Genomic DNA, 19783 nt, shown 5'->3' with positions numbered 1-19783 from the left:
CGGAAAACCTGCTGTTATTGTTGGCACTTACGAAGTACGCCAAGCATCGTCCTCTGATGCAGCTGCCAGACTGCTTTTGAAGATACTGAAGAATAGAGCAAACTGCGAAACACCCCTTAAAACGGCTTTAGCATGCCTAAAACGCAAGTATCGCACATTTGACGGCACATGCAACAATCTTTGTAACATAACTCTGGGATCCGCGGAACAACCTCTAGAGCGTTTACTGCCACCCGACTATGAAGGAGATCCTGGTAGTCAAGCACCACGAAGTTTGGGAGTTGATTTTAAGCTACTTTCAAATCCCAGAAAAGTTAGCGTTGAAGCTTTGGAGAACAATGATACTGCGAATATCAATGGCACTATTGTGAATTTTACCCACCTGACAATGACCTGGGGACAATTCCTAGATCACGATATCACCTTAACAGAGCTGTCTGAAGGCTTAGATTGTGGGATAAACAATGCACCATGCCAACCCATTCCTGAATGTGTTAACATAAAAATCACGAATGGTTTAGAACTGTTATTTAACGAATCTGTACAATGCATTCCTCTTGCGGGGTCTGTGAGAAACCCAGCTGGTGACCAGGTTAGTGGAGTATTTAACTCTTTCATAAATGTCCATTGATACACAGAATGGCGTCTATTTCATGTGGTTTCCCACAGGCAGCCCAAGCTCAGTATGAGAGTTTAATCATTAACACGTGTGGTATCCTATTGCATAATCCTCAAAACCGTCGTGAACTTAAAGTGCTTAAATAAAAATTAGGTAAGAGATTCAAGAAGATCAATACTCGCTGGAATTTCCAACAAAAAAATGCTTAACTTTATTAAGTTAGTTATTGTTTGCTTCCTGTGTGATTTTTTTTCCCGATCTGATGCGATTTTAGGAGGAGAAACACAGCGATGGAAGAAATAAAAAATTGCTAAATTCGCATCAGCACACATGAAGCATGTTAATGATTAAACTCTCATACTGAGTTTGGGCTGTCTGTGGATTTCCCAGAGTGGGAAAGTTTTCCAGACGCGAGAACCCTTAAGAATAGAACACAAACTAGGTTTTGAGTGAGAGTAGGACCAAACGTTTTGAGTAAAAGTTATGCATAAGCGAAACAGGCCAGACTAGGCGGCCGCTTCCGCGAACATCTTCGAGGTGTTGAAAGAGACGTATCGAAACCAGTAGCTCCCACTTTAATCTTGCAAAAAAGGCCAGCCAAAACGTGGTAATCATCTGCAGTATCACATGGCACTAACCAAAGACTCCAGGGTTTGAATGACACTCAGAGTCCATGGAAAAGCATTATTTACTCGTTGGCATACACTATTATCATTCGATGCAAATTTTTCTTCCTTTTCATTGGTCTAGAGCCCACCACGTGACCTGCAAATAACTACCAACAAATAACGGTCTTCTCATGCGAAATGTAGTCCAACTGTGTTTGGCTGCAAAAAATCTTCTGCTTATGTGTAAATGAAGCCACGCTTTTCTCCTTCTTGCAATCGCTCTTCCGTTAAAATGGCAGATTGCTTCCAGTCCATGAGTTTATTTATATTTATTAATATGTCAGTACTCAGCCTCGTCTAATAATTGTCAATTTTATTTTTCATTTGAAATAAATATTGTCTCTTATACCAATAACGTCTTTATTATTACAGATAAATATTATTACCGCTTATGTTGACGGGTCACAAGTGTACGGATCAAGCGATGAATTAGCTAAACAGCTTCGAAGTCCCAAAGGCCATGGACTTCTAGATACGGTGCCACTGAGAACCATTGGAGGCCTGCCAAGACTTCCTGATGCTAATTAAGAAGCTTTCTGTAGATCTCCCAATCCAGAAGAAAAACCTTGCTTTATTGCTGGTGATGCTCGAGTCAATGAAAACCAAGGTAGAAAAGACATTCTCTTTTTAAAAATCTTTCAAATCGCCACTCAAAATTCAAGTAAAAAGAATACAGTCATATTATTTAAAATAGTATCACTGCATGAAACTGCCGTCCAAGACGCATAATTCGTTTTGTGTGTTTTGTCATCTTTCTATTCGTTTGATTCATTTACAATCACTACTTATTTAAGATAAAGGGAGAAAGAATGAATGAATGAATGAAAAGAAAACTAAAGACAGAGATAAGATAGAATGGAAAAGGGCAAGATATGGCTAAACTAATTTAAAACAACCTTTAAATCAAAGTACCCATTTATGATCGATGAAACCAGATACATGAGGCACAATTTGTACTGTAACAAGCAAGGCTTCACTGACATGTACGTGTAGCATTTCAAGGCGCTCACTTAGAATATAGCCTGCGAACAGGCTCCCAAGTAAAGGGGAGCAAAAAAAAATCGGCGAAGGAAGCAAGCCCGTGTGTGCAGGAATGTTATTAAAGCCGGTGAATTCAAACGTAAAAAAAAAACTAATTTGACAAGTCTAATTACCTTATTGACATATTTGTTAGAGGATATTTATTGCAAGTGGATGCGCTACTCAGATAGATGATAGAGATGCAAACTGGTAAGAAACTGGTATTATAGTAATTAACTAACAAATTCTAGATTGTCATTCAAAACTCGTCTCTTAATCAGCATAAAGGAATAACCGTGGAGTAATTTTATTGCAGCTCTTATGGCGATGCACACTTTGTGGGTCCGCGAGCACAACCGTATTGCAACAAACCTTAAATTACTCCGTCCCTACGCGGATGACGAGACACTGTTTCAAGAGGCGCGTAAGATTGTAATAGCAGAGCTTCAGCATATCACCTATAATGAGTGGCTTCCAGTATTATTCCCCAGTAAAGAATTGGTAAGAACTTTATCAAAGTACGTTAATTATATCCGCACCTATAATGAGTCCTGTTACGGCCTCTTGAACTAACTTGTTCTTCTGTTCATAATCATTTCACTAATATTCTTACGCATTTAATTAATTTAACTGTTAGAACGTACTGTGGTTTAAAATTTGACTTCCCTAAAAGCATACGTCATGGGCAATGCGCAATTAATTTCCTAGGAGACCCACAGTTTGATGAGACTTAAGAACCGGTAAACAAATTTCAAATTTTTAAGTTTTGAATTTGAATTTTTTTTTTCTTAATTCAGTCTCTATGTTGTTTAAAATAACGTTTTGGCTATGAATCTCAGCCTTAGTCATATTCTTGAGATGTTTTTAAGTTTAATTTTACCTTAACCGTTCTTCGAAAAAGGGTTGGTACTGAAAAAGAGTCACTGTGTGACTGTCAGTTCAATGCTAAAAAAAAGACATGTTGACCAGTGCAGAGAATAAGTTTTTTGTTACAATAAAAAAAACAGTAAATTTTAAATAGTTGAACTCTCACGGAAGAATTCGTTCCTAAATTTTAACTTCGCTTTAAAATCAAATACATTTGCACTTTGTCTAGTATTTTACTGATTCGCTAAAAATGCTCTAACTTGGAAACTGGTAAATGCGTCATGTTGTCAAAGTGACAATTTTGCATGATTCTTGCCTTTGCAATCATTTATTCTTTTATTTGTTTCTTTGTGTTCTAACGCTTGGTCCAGCGTGCACGTATGTTGAGCTCTAACTCTTTATAAACAGAGTCTAAACTAAGGGGGCCTCCATACTTGGAAAAAAAAAACGGCCACTTAACTGATAACTGATCGGCGAGAGCACACACATTATTTGCGTCATCCTTGCCCCGGCATTTAATACAAGAGAACGCATTTTAAAAATTTTTTTATATTTCTTTTTCAGAGAAAACAATTTGGTGTTCTTTTAGAACCTAAAGGAAAATTCTTCACTGGATATAACCCCGAAGTGAATATGCAATGCACCAACGTTTTCTCTACATCCGCTCTGAGAATGGGTCACAGTTCAATTCGCGCCCTTTTTGCTCTGACAGCAGCCGACGGCACCTTTAGTCGATTTAGAGGATCTGATCGGTCCCTGCCTAGAGACATTCGTTTTGCTGAGCTAGTTGACTTCTTCACCCCAACAAGGTTTTTTAATAAAAATGAACAAAGCGTCCTTACAAGAATTTTGTTCGGGTTGATATTTTTCGAGGCTCAGACTCCTGATCGGTAAGTAGAGCGCTCTTTAACCCTTAATGATATTCAGACTGGGCCTGATTTAGGTCCCTAGGACTCTAACTCCAGCGGTGTAGTATTTTTACTGACACAGCACGCTAGCAACACACCAGCACTGCGCGCATGCCCTGTCCATTTCCTGATCCAAGCATATCGGATCCACGTAACCAAGACTGCAGTTTTAGCTTCCTCTCTCGCCAAAGGTCTTCACAGTCAGCCCGCATGAAGTTCAAACTCCCATCGTTTGTTGGTGACCCTTTTTAGCATTCTGTCCGTGTAACGTTGTGTTCTTTTATACTCCATCATACCCTTTTGTGTCGTACAGTCTTAATAGCGTCATATGGTTAAATTTTCATGACAACGCTACATGACTCCCTCATAGTGTGAACATAGCCTACCGCTGTGTTCACACTATATCTATAGCTCTTACGTCGGCACGAAAACCATACCGGATAGGGCTTCTTTTCACACATAAATTTTTCTAATGTGGTCTATCATGTGACATGGATTATTTCGGTTTCTCTAATCGACACCTACTTCCTCGCATCAGCGAACTACACAAGCTCAGCTCGTTGATCGGAAGGTACATCATGCGTGAAAGAACATGGGGCCGAGAAGCCAACCCTCACGGACAATTTTTCGGTCCTCAAAAAATGCAGAAATGAATTCAAAAGCCTTGTCTACGAGATACTATTTATACAAAAACTCAAACCATCACTGAACATTGAATCGGATTCGATTCGCGCTAAGCTTTTCTATTAAATACATTTACATAGGGTGGATTATTTGCAGCATACGACGGTATACCCGTCCCATTTGCCCACTGGAATTTTTTTTTTTAAGCTCAAAAACAATAAAAAATTCAAACGGGCAAATGCGATGTATATACCCGTATGCTGCAAATGAATCCACCCATAATAATGAAGCACGCACGAATGCAATCTTATTTATTCAAACTATACCTCTTTTAACAACTTTGAAACTTTACACTCTTGATAATGATGTTCGAAGCATCGAAAAGTCGAGTAACGCGTTCTTAAGTTCAAATTTTCTTGTTAAATCAGCTGCAATAAGCACTGACCTGACTATTGGACTTAAGTACAAAATTATTCTTAGTCCCCAGATGGCCTTGTAACTTTTTTGATTGAGTCATTGTTTGTGAACAACTGCTCCTTCTTTAATGTAGACGCTTAGTATTAGAAAGATGATTTCTCTAATAGAATCTCATTCCTTTTATAGTATCTTTGTGAACGCTGTACGCGAGCGACTCGTCATTGAAGGCAATATCTTTGGCGATCTCATGGCCATCAATGTGCAGCGTGCTCGGGACCATGGCCTACCAGGTTACGCCCATTATCGAGAAGTGCATGGATTGGGAGCTGTTAATTCTTTTGATGACCTTTCGGATAGTTTCTCTTCAGAGCAGATTGCAAGATTTAAGGTTGTATACAAAAATGTCAAAGATATTGATGTTTTTCCCGGCAGCATAGCAGAGAGCCCCTTTCCAGGAAGGGTGCTTGGAAGCGTAAATACCCATGTTATACTAAAGCATATGGGAAAGTTCCGCTCTGGTGATCGCTTTTGGTACGAGAGAGATGACCACTTGACCGCCTTTACGCTCAAACAGCTGGATGAAATAAGAAAAGTTACTATGGCTAGAGTCATGTGCGACAACCTTGACGGTGCCACCCGCATTCAGCGTTGGTATTCAAAACAATAAAATCCCGCCGACGTGTGGTTGACTGTGCAGACCTAGATTACGTTGACCTGAAAGAATTCAGTCAAGGTAACTTTTATCTATTTCAAATATTTCTAATATATTCTATTTATTTTCATCTTCCATCTGTAGACTAATGTTATTACACTTGACGAGTTTTCTCTCGTGTTTGACAAACAGGAGACGCGGCATTTTGATGTGCAAGGGTTGCACATCAGTTTTGATTTAAAATGTCTATGGCTGGTGTCAACTGCTTTTGACCAAGGATGGAAATGTAGCATTGAAAATAGACCATTTCACACTTGTGAGCTTGGTGTCCTAGCCTTTGAGTGAACGTGAGGCTGGGGTTGACCTTGTTTTAACACAAACCTCTTTCCTTTTCTCATGGAAACTGTGCAAAAAAAAAATTCCTAGTTAGCATAAAACATCAGGATTTACATAGTAAAGCAGGAAGGGTTGTATTGGTCAACTCCCGCCTCGTTTTCGCCGTTAACTGTAAAATGGTCTATGATATGTTCAAATAATCAACCTCGGTTAAAATAATGTATTGCTCAATTAAGTTACACCGTGAGTAACTACTATTTTTTTCCTTTTCTTTAATTTTGATAGGAGCTGGAGTGGAACCGATGGAAGAAACTGGTGGTGAAGAAAGTGCCGCTGCCTGAATCCTTCATCACGTGTGAAACCCTTACCTTTCTTATTCGTAATTTCACTTTATTCTAAGTAAAGATAAGATGATCATGCAATCCTTTAAGAGAGACGGCACCAGGCAAGAAACCAAGCATTTCTTCTATTCAAAACCTGGAGTTTAATCTCCTGCTTTATCAATAAAGTATTTGAATGAAATGCCACGAAGTCTGATGTAGTTAATAGCGGCGAATTTAAGGAAACGGATCTGTTTACCCTGACGTCGCCCTTTACTAAATACACCCTTTGACATGAGCCAGTTTGGTAAAATCCTTCGTCACACCACTGACAAGGGCGCCTTGAAATTCGTAAAACTGTCAAATTTGAAAGCGATACGTCTTAAGTGAGCGAAGATATAGCCAGTAACCAAAGTTGTATGGTCAGACGCAAGTTTGTACCCTCCACCATACAAACGTCTGCAAAATTTCGCCATTTTGAGGAGCTATAATTATTTTCGTTTTTTTTTTTTTTTTCTGACAAATCACTCTCAAACTTGGAAATTTTACTAATTTTGAGGCGCTTTTTCCAGTTGTGTCGACGGATTGTCCCTAACTTGTCCATGTCAAAAGTTGAAAAAACCCGTGGAAGGGTTTATTTCGTTTATCCTAACCCATCACTCTAAGTGGAAGAAAAGACTATCAACCTGTCCTCGCCAACAAACTCTAAAGTTGGGCAGTCAGACTTCTTAGACTTCCCCGGATCTGTCCACATCTTCCCCACGCTCCCTGGATTTAACAGTCCATTTGTAGAAGGCCTAAATGTAATAAAGTCCTAAATGTGACAACATTTTGTCCCAAATGTAATAAAAATTTGCCCTAGTTTTCCTTTTTGTTAGTTCAATAACCACACAGCAGTTCAATAAGTACACAACAGATCAATAACCACACCAGTAGTTCAAGGACTACACATCAGTTCATTGAGCGTAAACTACATGCAGCTGCGGGAAGACTAGCCACAAATACGTTAGTTATTTTTTAATAAGAATGCATAGCATTAAGTAAGTGGTAAATACTCATTTAGCTATGGTACGAGAACTAAATAGATAAATAGCTATGTTACACTGTTATTAAGTTCTAGTGAGCTCACTAATGTAGAAGGGAACATAGACTGATGTTATTTTAAAAAATTTTAGTCCGCTCAGAAGGTCTGTCATTCTCATCAGGTGTCTTATTTTTATAGTTCAATAAAGACAATATAGTTCAGTAAAGACAACACAGTTCATAAAATACACTTAAGTTCACCAACGACTGCATGAGTTCAGAAAATGTTACAACTATAAATATATCTTTATTTGTATCGCAGATGCATAAAGGCAGGAGAAGGGGATTTTAATGGATATGCGCTTACTAATGATAATAATAATATCTAACTTAAATTATTTATTAATTATTATTATTATTATTACTATAATATTTTTTGTTTTTTTTTTTGTTTGTTTGTTTTTTTTTCTGTTTTTTGTTTTTTGTTTTTGTTTTGTTTTTTTTCTTTTTTTTCCTGAGGGGGTCTTCAGGAGCTCATGCGTAAATTTATAACATTAATAATAACAAGAACAACAGCTAAGTGACAAAGTACAGTTCAGTTCAGTTCACCATGTTGTGAGGGGCTTGTTTATAACACTCCAACATCCTGCTTTTGTAATTTTAATGTACAGTTCAGTGCATCATTTTACGGGGGGCTTGTCTACAGTGCTCCGTCATCCTGCTTGTGTAGTTTTGTGGTATCTGCCCAGTAGGCACGAGGTAGCCAACAACAGTTGTAGTTTAGCAAAAACCTCTGTTGCCGCAAGACTGTACGGTGGTTCATTGCAGTATTCATTACGCACCCTTGTTATTGTTTTGGCATGAATAGAAACCAATTTTAGATTGCTTACACGGATTGGTTTTGAGGGGTTTATTATATTTTCTGATCTTAGACTGCTCGGTTACAAGGAGTTTATTTTCTGGGGGGTGGGGGACAGGGTGGCAATATTTGTTAACTTTTAAATTTAGGGAATTTAAGGGAACTGGGTAATAAGAACTTTTAATAACATTATTTTTGATTTTAATTCAGTTGCCTCAGCAAAAAAGAGGGAATTAGAGGGATGCATTATTTGTTAACTTGTAACTTAGGAGAATAAGGGGAAATATGTATTAAGGACCTATAATAACATTATTTACTGATTTTAATGAGGCTGCCTGTGCAAAAAAAGGGGAACAAGATGGATGTTGAGGAAAACCAATGCTTCAAGATATAGGATTGCTGTTATAGGAAAGGGGATTTATGGACCAAGATCTGAGTGATAGATAGGGGTAACAGAGGAAGTAGAGCACGACAGCGATGGGGCACATACCTTGCAATAAGAGGATAACTTTTTCTTCACAAAAGATTATACGAATTGCTTATTTACTACAGCACAAAATATACAACACTTGGGCTTTGTATTTTTTTGGAAAAGCATATGTTGGTCTTACAAGATTTGCGAAATTTCTCTTAGAGATAAATTATACGAATCATTACACAGAAAATTTTTTTTGTTTTTTATTGTCGTAATGAAATCATGAACAATAATTATGCAATAAATCAACTTACACCTGACTGTCTTAAAATTTTCTTTAATGTCCGACATTATTAATTCTTCATTTTGACATCTCTGAAAGTACGTGGTTTGCCAAACGGTCAAGCTGCCCGACCATAAATTGGAGCTGGGCAGCCACCCGTTTGGCTTCCATTGTGGTTTTCTTTAACTCATTTGCTTTTTCTTTACATTTCTCTTCTTTCTCCTTTAACTCTTTTTCTTTTTTCTCTAATACGCTTTCTCTTTCTTTTAGTTTTAATTCTTCTTCCCTGATCCGCAATTTATTCTCTTTTCCCTCGATTTCTTTTCTTTTCTCTTCCATTTCGATGGCCGCCAGGCATGATCTAATTTCTTTTTCTTCCTCTAGTGATAGCTGTAAAAATGAGTGACCTACCTATGATAATATGTCTACTATTGTTATCTTATGTTACCCAGGTATAAATGATAAATAAGGTATGATGAGCTCATCTTTAAAAACGAAAAACATCCTATCCAAACATAAGGTTGAAAGCCTTGTCTCATCAGGAGCTCAGAAGGCAATCAAGGAAACAGGTCAGGGAGGGAGAGGTTAGCAGAATATAATACCGATGGGGAATGGGGCGGGTTTTCGGAGAAAGAGCCTGTTTCCACACGTTTCGACGCCATTATGATACCACTTGGCTGAGCCCTACGTGCCTTTTGTCACTTAAGGATGTCTTTTGTTTGAAAAATACTACTACATACCTCTACTCTTGGTCGTTTTACTTTTTGGCATGTTGGAGTGTCCATTGCGGTCGTCTATAGTAGTAAGGGTGAGTGAAATTTGGTTTGTTTTTTCCTCGTAAGGTATCTACATACTAGGTGTTTTTACTTAGGATAAATACAGAGATTGAAGGGTTAGGAATGCTTACCTCAATGGTGAAGTTCGCTGTGTAGGGAGACGACTGGTGAACTTGTGCAATCTGTCTGGGCTACGTGATTGCATAGATTAGGTCAAGTTTTTTAAAAATTTTTAAAGGGAAGTTAACTATTTCCAGTGCGCGCTGCGAGCAGAATACTGTTGAATTAAAGAATTGTTCGTTTTCTCGCTATATTACTTCTGCTATAAGAAATGATTTGAGGAAGATTGATAGACTGTACAGTACGTTCGCACGGTTAAAGTTTGAAATATATAATTTAAGAAAGGAAGCAGATGTGGAATATACAGCTGTTTGTGGCGTAGTGACATGTAAGGATGAAAAATCAAGGCTGGTTCTGGAGGAAAAGGAGAAATGCATGGGATTGGAGTTAGCGGCCATAAAGAGAAATGTTGATGATATAGTAGAGAGTACGACGAAGTTAATTACCTCTGAAATAACGCAGTGGAGAAACAAGAAAGGACGAGATTATTATACCAAAATAAAGGAGAAAAGACATGCAAGAGGAGGCCTAGTAATTGCGGGTGAACTGAAAGACACTTTGCTTTGTTTTTTGTCCTTTGTAAAGGAGAGGGATGCTCTATCACAAAGTGATTTAAAATCCTTTATTCATAAGGATAGACTAAATGGTGAGGACATTACATTTGAAAGAGAAAGGCAACGTGATAGAGTGAATTTACATAACTTTACTGGATGCAATGTAACCAAAGAAGAGCGGCAGATATTGAACTATGGGGGTGGTTTCGTTTTGCAAGGAAAACCTACATCTGATGGCATAAAGAAGCAGCGTGCAGTTAAAAAACAGACTGAACTAGCTGTATTGAGTTATGTTGAATATTTAGCCGGTGTTAGGGTGAGGGTTAGGATGAAAGGGGGAGGGCGGAGCAGAAATGTTAGGAAGGAAATTTTTCGTTATTTTTTCCATCCTAGAATAGGTTGTTTGGAGAGAAGGTTTATAACCAAGGTTTTAAAATTAGTTGATTTTTACTCTGTAAATCATGTTAGAAGTGTTAGAAGTAGATCGTTACATGCTAATACGGTTAGGATGATGTCTAGTAACCAAAGGGGGTTAAAATTATTAAGAGATTTAAGTCAGGATAATGCTTATATTCTGAGGGAGAGTGACAAAAACCTGGGCTGGTCTCTTAACAATTCTTCTTGGTATAAACAGGAATATGATAGGCATTTGAATTCTGGTTTTTATCAAATGGTAGGGAATATGGGGGATGTAGACAGTATAAAACTTAGACGTCGGTTATCTTTACAAGCGATTTTAAAGAAACATACGGAGGTGTTACCAGTTAAGGATTATAAAGGCTTTAATTTAGGCAATAGTATAGAGGATTACACTCTACCTAGCCTGAATTTACTTCCAAAAGTACACAAACTAAAAGAAAAGGCTAGTATGGAGAATGAAAGTCTATTAACAGGTAGGCCCATAGTTACTGGGTAAGGGTGGTGCACTGTAGAGGCATCTAAATATTTACAGAAGAGATTTAGGACAATTTTGGTTAGGTTTAAGGATTACTTAGAAAGTAGCTCATTACCCTATTCCATTTTAGGGAATAGTTATGAATTGGTTGGTTTAATAGAGAAAACTAATCTGAGTTCAGTGGGTGGATGTACCTTTGTAACTTATGATTTTAAGGATTTGTATACAAATATTCTCTTTAAAGACGCTAGCAATACACTAAGGGAATTGGCAATAATTCTTGGAATGGGGAAGGCGGAAGTGGATTTTCTTTTAGACTTGTATTTATTTTGCAATAATTGGAATTATTTTAATGTGGGTAATAGTTTATTTAAACAGGTCAAGGGGGTTAGTATGGGTTGTTATTTTAGTAAGGAAATTAGCGATTTAGTTTTGTTATACTCTGAGTATAAGTATTTTTTAGTGCGTGATGCTAAAAAAGTAATCTTTTTGAAAAGGTATGCTGATGACGGGATTATTTTGTTTTCTGTAAGGGACAGTAAAAGTATATTGTCCGAGTTGCGGAAAATTATGCTTTTTTACCCTAGTAACCTGGTGGTAAACATTGTTAAAAACTATGTGACATGTCAGTACTTAGATTTAGTGTTAGCTATGGATGATTTAACCTTATCTACAGGGGTTATACATTATTGGACATTTTTTAAGAAATTTCATAAGTTTGCTTATTTAAACCCTAAATCTAACCATCCAAAACATGTCTTTAGGGCCTTAGTGAGGACTGAGTGCATGCGTTATATTAGGAATTCCCTTTGTGAGGATGATTACAAGTTATCCCTGAAATTGTTTACCCTACGTTTGTTGAAGGCTGGTTACACCAAAGGGTTTATTCATAGGAATGTGATTAGTTATAAAGAGGGATTATATCGTATGAAGTTTAAAAGGACCAAGAGGTCTTTAGGTGGTTTATTTGCCTACCCATTGATGTATGATAAGGTTGATTCTGTGTCTACTTCTGTAGAGAGAATACTAATGAAGGCGAAGGGAGGTTTACCCTTACCAGTCTCTTTTTTCATTTCTAAGAGAGTGGATTCTAAATTGAGGAATATTTTCTGTACTAGGAAAAAGTTACGAAGGAAAATGATACAATATTACAGTTAACTGACCATGCTGTATATCTGGTTATCATGCCTAGTATTGTTATCATATGTCTTTGTATCATTACAATGTTATTAAATTAGTTATTATCCTACTACTTATTAACAACATTGCTACATACAATGCAGTATAGATTTTTAAATAAAAGGCGGCTTGATGAAATATGGTGCCGCGAGTGTGATTGTTAACTGTAAAGTGATAATGGAGTTGTGATGTGTAGTCATTGAACTACTGGTGTGGTTATTGATCTGTTGTGTACTTATTGAACTGCTGTGTCGTTATTGAACTAACAAAAAGGAAAACTGAATCCATATACTGGGCTATTCTGGTATATGGCAACCATGTCTTTCCCTTAAACTGCCCGCTGTGCGCCAGATCTGTCAGCTTGCTCACGGCTGTAGAGGGTCATTACACTCGTGCGACAGGCATCCTTTTGGTTGCTTGTAAAATCAGATAGGCGGGGATGTTTATGGGCGGGGTATCATGGTTGTAAAACCCCGTCATAACTCATTAATATATAGATTTAGCCAGGGCTAAAAGCGAAGCTCCCGTTAATAAATTCATAATAATTTAAATCAAACAATAAACTTGTAATCCACAGATCAGGGCACATTCATTTGACGTTTGAGAAAACGTCTTTAGAGAAAAATAATTTGACAGTCCAAGAGTGAAACAGCTTTTACATCGAGTTATTAAATAGTCTTATTTGTACACCCAAAAATAGCAATCATGTTCGATCACAGTAGATTAGGCCTGGAAAACAAATAGACCTATTCGTGTATTGTATTTGCATTAGCTGTAGCATCCGATGATAATGTGGCATTCACCAGTCTCTCCAACATTGCTCCGTTAGAGAGACTATAGATATTTGGACAACCCCGAAATATAATTTTAAGAAACACACGCGCCACGATAATCCTTGGTGGCAGCCAATTTACACGTTGCATTCCTCTGTCTAAAAGAGAGGCCAAAATAAAGAAACAGGCCGGATTTTTTGTGTTCGACAAGTTTAGTTTACTAGTAAATCTTGGCGACGAATCTGGTGGTGTGTAAACCAGCCTTTTAAACATACTTTTTCTCATCACGTCTCAGGTAAACAGTACTATGAGGCCCTTGTTTTTGTCATACAGACCTTGGACAGAATTTGGTTTTTTTTGCCCTATTTAAGGTGACTCGACCCAGTTTTTTTGGGGGGGTACCACCCTACTTTGAAGCTCTCTGGTATCCCCACCTTTACTTTTATCGTAAGTCTAACACATAGAATGGATAACATATAGATCAATCTACAATATAACATAAAATTTTTGGCGATCGGAGTAAATGTCACGTGGTTATAATGCCACGCCCCTTTGAGGTCTGAGTCGAAAATCTGTTGTTGCCGGCATTTTTTCGTGAAAATCTCTCGGCTACACATAGTGCGCATTAGTGCCTTGCGCTGAACAGAGTTTCACCAAAATCGCAAAGACCCAATTCGAGAAATTCAGCGGTTTCCAAATTTAGGTCATAATTTATGCGAAAATGATAAGCAAACTTTACACGGATTATATCTAATAAACTATGAGATTCATCTCTTTATTTTGGGCATCATTAAAACAGATGGGTCCTTGCAAGTCAGCAAAACGCTTTAGGGCCTCGTAAATGCGCGCGATTTCGAGCAAAGCAAACATATAGAAATTATAGTTTTCGCTATTTGTTGACGTTTGTCAGCGTTTAAGAGTCCTTCTCACGAAAAAAGCATTTTCTTAAAAATTCGTAGTTTTTTTTCCTTCAAATTTTTTCAGGGCCACAATTGATTAACTAACTACCCAGACTCTGAATTTCATGGTAATTGAAAAACTGTGACATTATCTTCTATAAGCCCAAACTTGAGTAAACATTGAAGATTTTTAGCGTTTTGGCTGAGTTTGTGCTTTGGGAGTTGTCTATTGTTTCTAGTCTGTCATTATACAGCATTCTTGTTCAGCACGCGTGCAAAGACCGCGCTTGGCTGACTTCCCGAATGCTCACCGAGATATAATAATTTTGGTACAGTGAGACAGGCCATCGCGTGATACAAAGAGGTTTAAGTCACAATGTTTAATTAATTCTCGTGCTTCTTGTGCCTTTGCAAAAAAATCAAGAAGTGCTACACACTAAATCTACTTACTATTAAAAAAATATCATTTTTTCATAGGTTTAATGCAAGCCAATAATTAAACCAAGTCGTGACGGGAATATCTCGGTGAGCATTCGGAAGTCAGCCAAGCGTGGTCATTGCACGCGTGCTGAACAAGAATGCTGTATAATGACAGACTAGAAACAATAGACAACTCCCAAAGCACAAACTCAGCCAAAACGCTAAAAATCTTCAATGTTTACTCAAGTTTGGGCTTATAGAAGATAATGTCACAGTTTTTCAATGACCATGAAATTCAGAGTCCGGGTAGTTAGTTAATCAATTGTGGCCCTGAAAAAATTTGAAGGAAAAAAAACTACGAATTTTTAAGAAAATGCTTTTTTCGTGAGAAGGACTCTTAAACGCTGACAAACGTCAACAAATAGCGAAAACTATAATTTCTATATGTTTGCTTTGCTCGAAATCGCGCGCATTTACGAGGCCCTAAAGCGTTTTGCTGACTTGCAAGGACCCATCTGTTATAACGATGCCCAAAATAAAGAGATGAATCTCATAGTTTATTAGATATAGTCCGTGTAAAGTTTGCTTATCATTTTCGCATAAATTATGACCTAAATTTGGAAACCGCTGAATTTCTCGAATTGGGTCTTTGCGATTTTGGTGAAACTCTGTTCAGCGCAAGGCACTAATGCGCACTATGTGTAGCCGAGAGATTTTCACGAAAAAATGCCGGCAACAACAGATTTTCGACTCAGACCTCAAAGGGGCGTGGCATTATAACCACGTGACATTTACTCCGATCGCCAAAAATTTTATGTTATATTGTAGATTGATCTATATGTTATCCATTCTATGTGTTAGACTTACGATAAAAGTAAAGGTGGGGATACCAGAGAGCTTCAAAGTAGGGTGGTACCCCCCCAAAAAAACTGGGTCGAGTCACCTTAAACCTATAATTCTGCAGTTTTTCACAATTTTGCAAGAGAATTTGCACTCATTCAATATCCACGACGATCAAAGCACGCCCTTCCTTTGCACAACAAATTATAGCATTGAATTATAAAACGTTTTCATGAAGAGAATTCTATAATGCTAAGACTTTCAGTTAGAAAAATCTGGTCCTATGTGATATGCAGGGTAATATGGGCTTTTAATGAAAACGATAAACAAATTCCCAAAATCACTTTTCGGCCAGCCGGACGGGGCTCACTTTTGACAGGCACCAAATTTGCAGTGCGATTAATAGAGTTACCATTTACGCTTCAACATGATAGATAAATTGTTATGTTTAGGTTTTATTTCCCTTTATTTATTAAACTGCGTATGGTTTTGGTATGTGTAATCTTTAAAAGCGAGTGATATTTACGCGCGGCGTTTTGAGTTAATTTCCTGCATGAGATGTTTATGTTCGACTGGATACAACCGGTGCAGCGATAAAAATTGCGAGAGGGACTACTAACAATCAATAAAATAAATATAATTCGGTGAAACATGTACAGAGACAATAATTTTCATTCACGAAGAGAAGTATTGAGAGTAAAGTGTCTTTGAAAATCATGAGTCAGGTAAGCATAAGCTTATTTATGTTTTAAGCCGGCCTCCCGGTGTTTGCTCTTTTTCAAGATGAACTCGAGGCAAGAAAATCGCTCAGAGCTTTCTGTCTACAGCCAAAATCATAAGTAAATAATCTTCGGAACATTTTCTTTGAATTTGCGGTCAAAAAAATGTCTAAAGGCTTTTTAAACCTGATACTATTGTAGGTTAGATCATCGCTCGTGTATAAACTTAAGCCACATAAATCATACGCTCGACTTCAGGAAACCGAAAAAAAAAAACATCAAAGACAACAATTTCTCAGGCTTACCAGTCGAGATGCTGCTTCTGAAGGTCATCAAGTGTTCCAGAATTTTCAACCCTCTTACGCCTCAAGCAAGGGCAAGTGAGTAAGCTCATTTTTGAAAACGATGCCATCCGAAATCGGATTTCCAATGACTTTGATAAGCGGTGCATTTGTCAACAAAAAGCGCAATAAACAAACCAGCCATGAATTACAGAACAATCTTGATAGCAGCTGTATTTCGTTGTGTACACCAAGTAGAAAAAGCCAGTTTAAAACATCACAAGATGACACAAAACTCTGTTAGCTCCAGCTATCAGTAAGCAAGTTTCCAGACGCTGCATAAATTTTCCGCGTGAACTCACCTGTCAAATTTTGACCAATCAGAACATAAAAATTGTACGTAGAGCGTGATCAACGCGTGACAGTGAGAAAAGTCAAAAGTGATCGCCTTCCCCGCAGATTCCCCGCATGTAAATGTAAAAGCCGGTTGAATTATCGCGTCTGAGGTCAGTTCGAAATCAACATTTTAAAAGTGCGGCTCATGAACTCGACTTATTTCATATGCTTTTTAAAAAAATTGAACTTGAGCCTGCGATAATTGAAAAGTAGCATCCTGTCAGCGGATACGTTAAAAAAACACTCGAACTCAGTGGGTCGATACCTGAGCCCGCGATAGGGTCAGGCGAAACTGGTCAGCAGAAACACTATTTTGACAGCTGTCAATTAATCAAGACATGGATGTACAATATCAGGTTGCAGGCTCCCAAACTAGCTAGAAAGTGTGAGATTAAACATTGGTATACCTGTGGTGCGGACGGACGGAAGGTCGGGTGATCGGTGTATGGTCACGAATTTTCTATGATGGATCGATTTTCTAAGCTATGGCACTTCGAATTGAGCCCGAGATCAAATAAACTATCAGCGCAAAACTTTAAACACTACGTGACCTCAATGGATAGACAAATGAGCCCGCGATACACTCAGATGATGATGGTCAGCGTATACTCTAGTTTGACAGCTGTCAATTAACCTTCATTAGAATGGCGAATATTCGAATTAACAGACTACGAGTGTGAGTAAGACTTCTCCGTCCGGCATGTAGTGGAAAATGCCAGATCGTGTAGCTAAGCGAACCTGAGCCCACGTTATTAGTTTTCTGAAAGTGGTCTGCATATTTCCCATTTTGACAGCTGTCAATTGACCTTAATTTGGCTTGCCAATATATCTTTAAACGACTGTCAGCCAACTGACAGCCTTGCCCGGCGTAATTTTGTTTTTATGTTGAATTGGTAAGTGTGACATATTATATCAGCTTATATGTAGGGGCAAAACGACTGGTCTTTCATCTGAGTCCGCGAGATAGTCATGTGATAGTTGTCAGCGGATGCCTAATTTTGACAACTGTTAATCTAATCGTACTCATACAGATGGCTTACATAACTAAGAGGTTAGTCGAGTTGTGCAAGATCTATTGTGACATTTGACATCCGTTTACATGAAGCGTGTGTACGGGTGGGCGGGCGGGCGGGCGGGCGGGTGTACGCTACGTCATAACCAAATTTTCTCAGATGGATAGTTTACCAAATTCTCTTACCCACGGTGCTCCGCTCTGCGCGCTTCGCGCGCGCGAGGAGCTCCGCTATTATTGTTATTTAAATAATTGTTTGTGTGTTTGTATGTCACCTTCATCACATCTATTTATTTATGTATTTTTTTGGCTTAGCCCATAATGGAAATGCTTAACTAAAACAATGCTGTACATTTTTAAAGACATAAATTTTATGTAATTTAATTCTATATCTTCTTTGGAATAAGAAAACCGAACTAGTGAGAAAAAGGCCTCCCTTGGACACTAGGATTATTGTGACGTAACTCCTTCAAGTTGCGCGCGAAAGTTCACGGCGGTTGCCGGTTAACATTTGAAGAAATTGCGCGTGATATGAAATGACGTAAGCCATCGAGTGAAGAAAACAAAGTGCAGTTATCCTACCAGTTGTTTTTATTCAAGCCGTGGTGAGTTAGACGCATTTGAAACTTTATTTCTAATTCGTTTTGGAAAGAAAACTGTTGGTACCTTGCTGAGGCATCGCCTGCAATTGTTATGATCTCTTATATTTGCACAGACATTATCATATCGAAAGCAGATTTTTGAAATATGGTCGGGAAACGAGCAGCTGCCTTTCAAGTTTGAAACAACTAAGAAAGTTGGAAGTTCAGGACTTGTACGGTAAAAATAACTATTTTTAAACATAGATTGATGGTAGTCAACTCAAGCACGTAGGGCCAGCTGTGGTACCACGGTTTGAAACGTGCGGAAAGAGAGTCCATAAACAAGATTTCATCCACGGTTAACTGTAATTTTTTCTGCTTTATTAACGCGCGCGTTCGGGTTATTTAGTTGAAGTTTTCTCCGGACCAAGTTGGCTTTACCCTTTCGGCGCTGACTCTCTTTCCAGGTCTGTTCACTGTGCCCCTGATGAGAATGACAGACCTTCTGAGCGGACTAAAATTTTTTAAAATAACATCAGTCTATGTTCCCTTCTACATTAGTGAGCTCACTAGAACTTAATAACAGTGTAACAAAGCTATTTATCTATTTAGTTCTCGTACCATAGCTAAATGAGTATTTACCACTTACTTAATGCTATGCATTCTTATTAAAAAATAACTAACGCATTTGTGGCTATTCTTCCCGCAGCTACATGTAGTTGACGCTCAATGAACTGATGTGTAGTCATTGAACTACTGGTGTGGTTATTGATCTGTTGTGTACTTATTGAACTGCTGTGTCGTTATTGAACTAACAAAAAGGAAAACTGAATGTAATAAACTCCTAAGTTGCCAATTACAGTAATTACTCGAATAAGCGCCGCCCTCAAATAAGCACCGCTTTTGGAGGGGGGAGGAGGGGTAAAGTTAGTTAGCGCCGCGGCGCTTATTCATGTAAGCACGGTACTAAGCGGTATTACTATGGTATTAAGCTCCGCTCTCAAATAAGCACCGAGGCGCTAATTCGCGTAAATTCGGTACATTTCCTTATGCACTGTGAAACTTAACGTTTACAAGTAAATTGCTTGTAAACGGCAAAGTAACAGTATTTTTCTAAAAAAGCAATATTTAAGCAATAGAAAGCTTTTTTCCTGTGTTTGCATAGCCTGATATAAACACTCGAGGGTTTGAGAGAATTCGAGAGAGTTATGCAAACCCTCGACGTCGTCTCGGGTTTGCATAACTGTCAAGAATTCTCTCAAACCCTCGAGTGTTTATATCAGGCTATGCAAACACAGGAAAAAAGTTTTCTACTGCTTTTATAATA

The 19783-nt window shown here is 38.1% G+C and overlaps 1 protein-coding gene and 1 long non-coding RNA gene across 2 annotated transcripts in view; both read left to right on the top strand.

Moving 5' to 3' along the window:
* Window positions 1-4068, top strand: part of LOC140953336 (uncharacterized) — a 31294-nt gene extending 27226 nt beyond the window's left edge. The window contains exons 5-9 of the mRNA XM_073402826.1: window positions 36-592; window positions 670-712; window positions 1820-1894; window positions 2624-2808; window positions 3739-4068. Coding sequence (XP_073258927.1) covers window positions 36-592; window positions 670-712; window positions 1820-1894; window positions 2624-2808; window positions 3739-4068 — 1190 coding nt within the window. The remainder of the gene's footprint in view (window positions 1-35; window positions 593-669; window positions 713-1819; window positions 1895-2623; window positions 2809-3738) is intronic.
* A 1170-nt stretch (window positions 4069-5238) lies between these two features.
* LOC140952867 (uncharacterized) lies at window positions 5239-6638 on the top strand. Its single transcript, XR_012167406.1, has 2 exons — window positions 5239-5856; window positions 6397-6638. It is a non-coding gene; the product is annotated as an uncharacterized lncRNA (long non-coding RNA).
* Window positions 6639-19783: the final 13145 nt, after the last annotated feature.

The sequence above is a fragment of the Porites lutea genome, chromosome 11 (assembly GCF_958299795.1).
Source record: "Porites lutea chromosome 11, jaPorLute2.1, whole genome shotgun sequence".
NCBI lineage: Eukaryota > Metazoa > Cnidaria > Anthozoa > Scleractinia > Poritidae > Porites > Porites lutea.
Note: the sequence above shows the minus strand (reverse complement) of the source record. Positions and strands in the feature narration are given on the sequence as shown.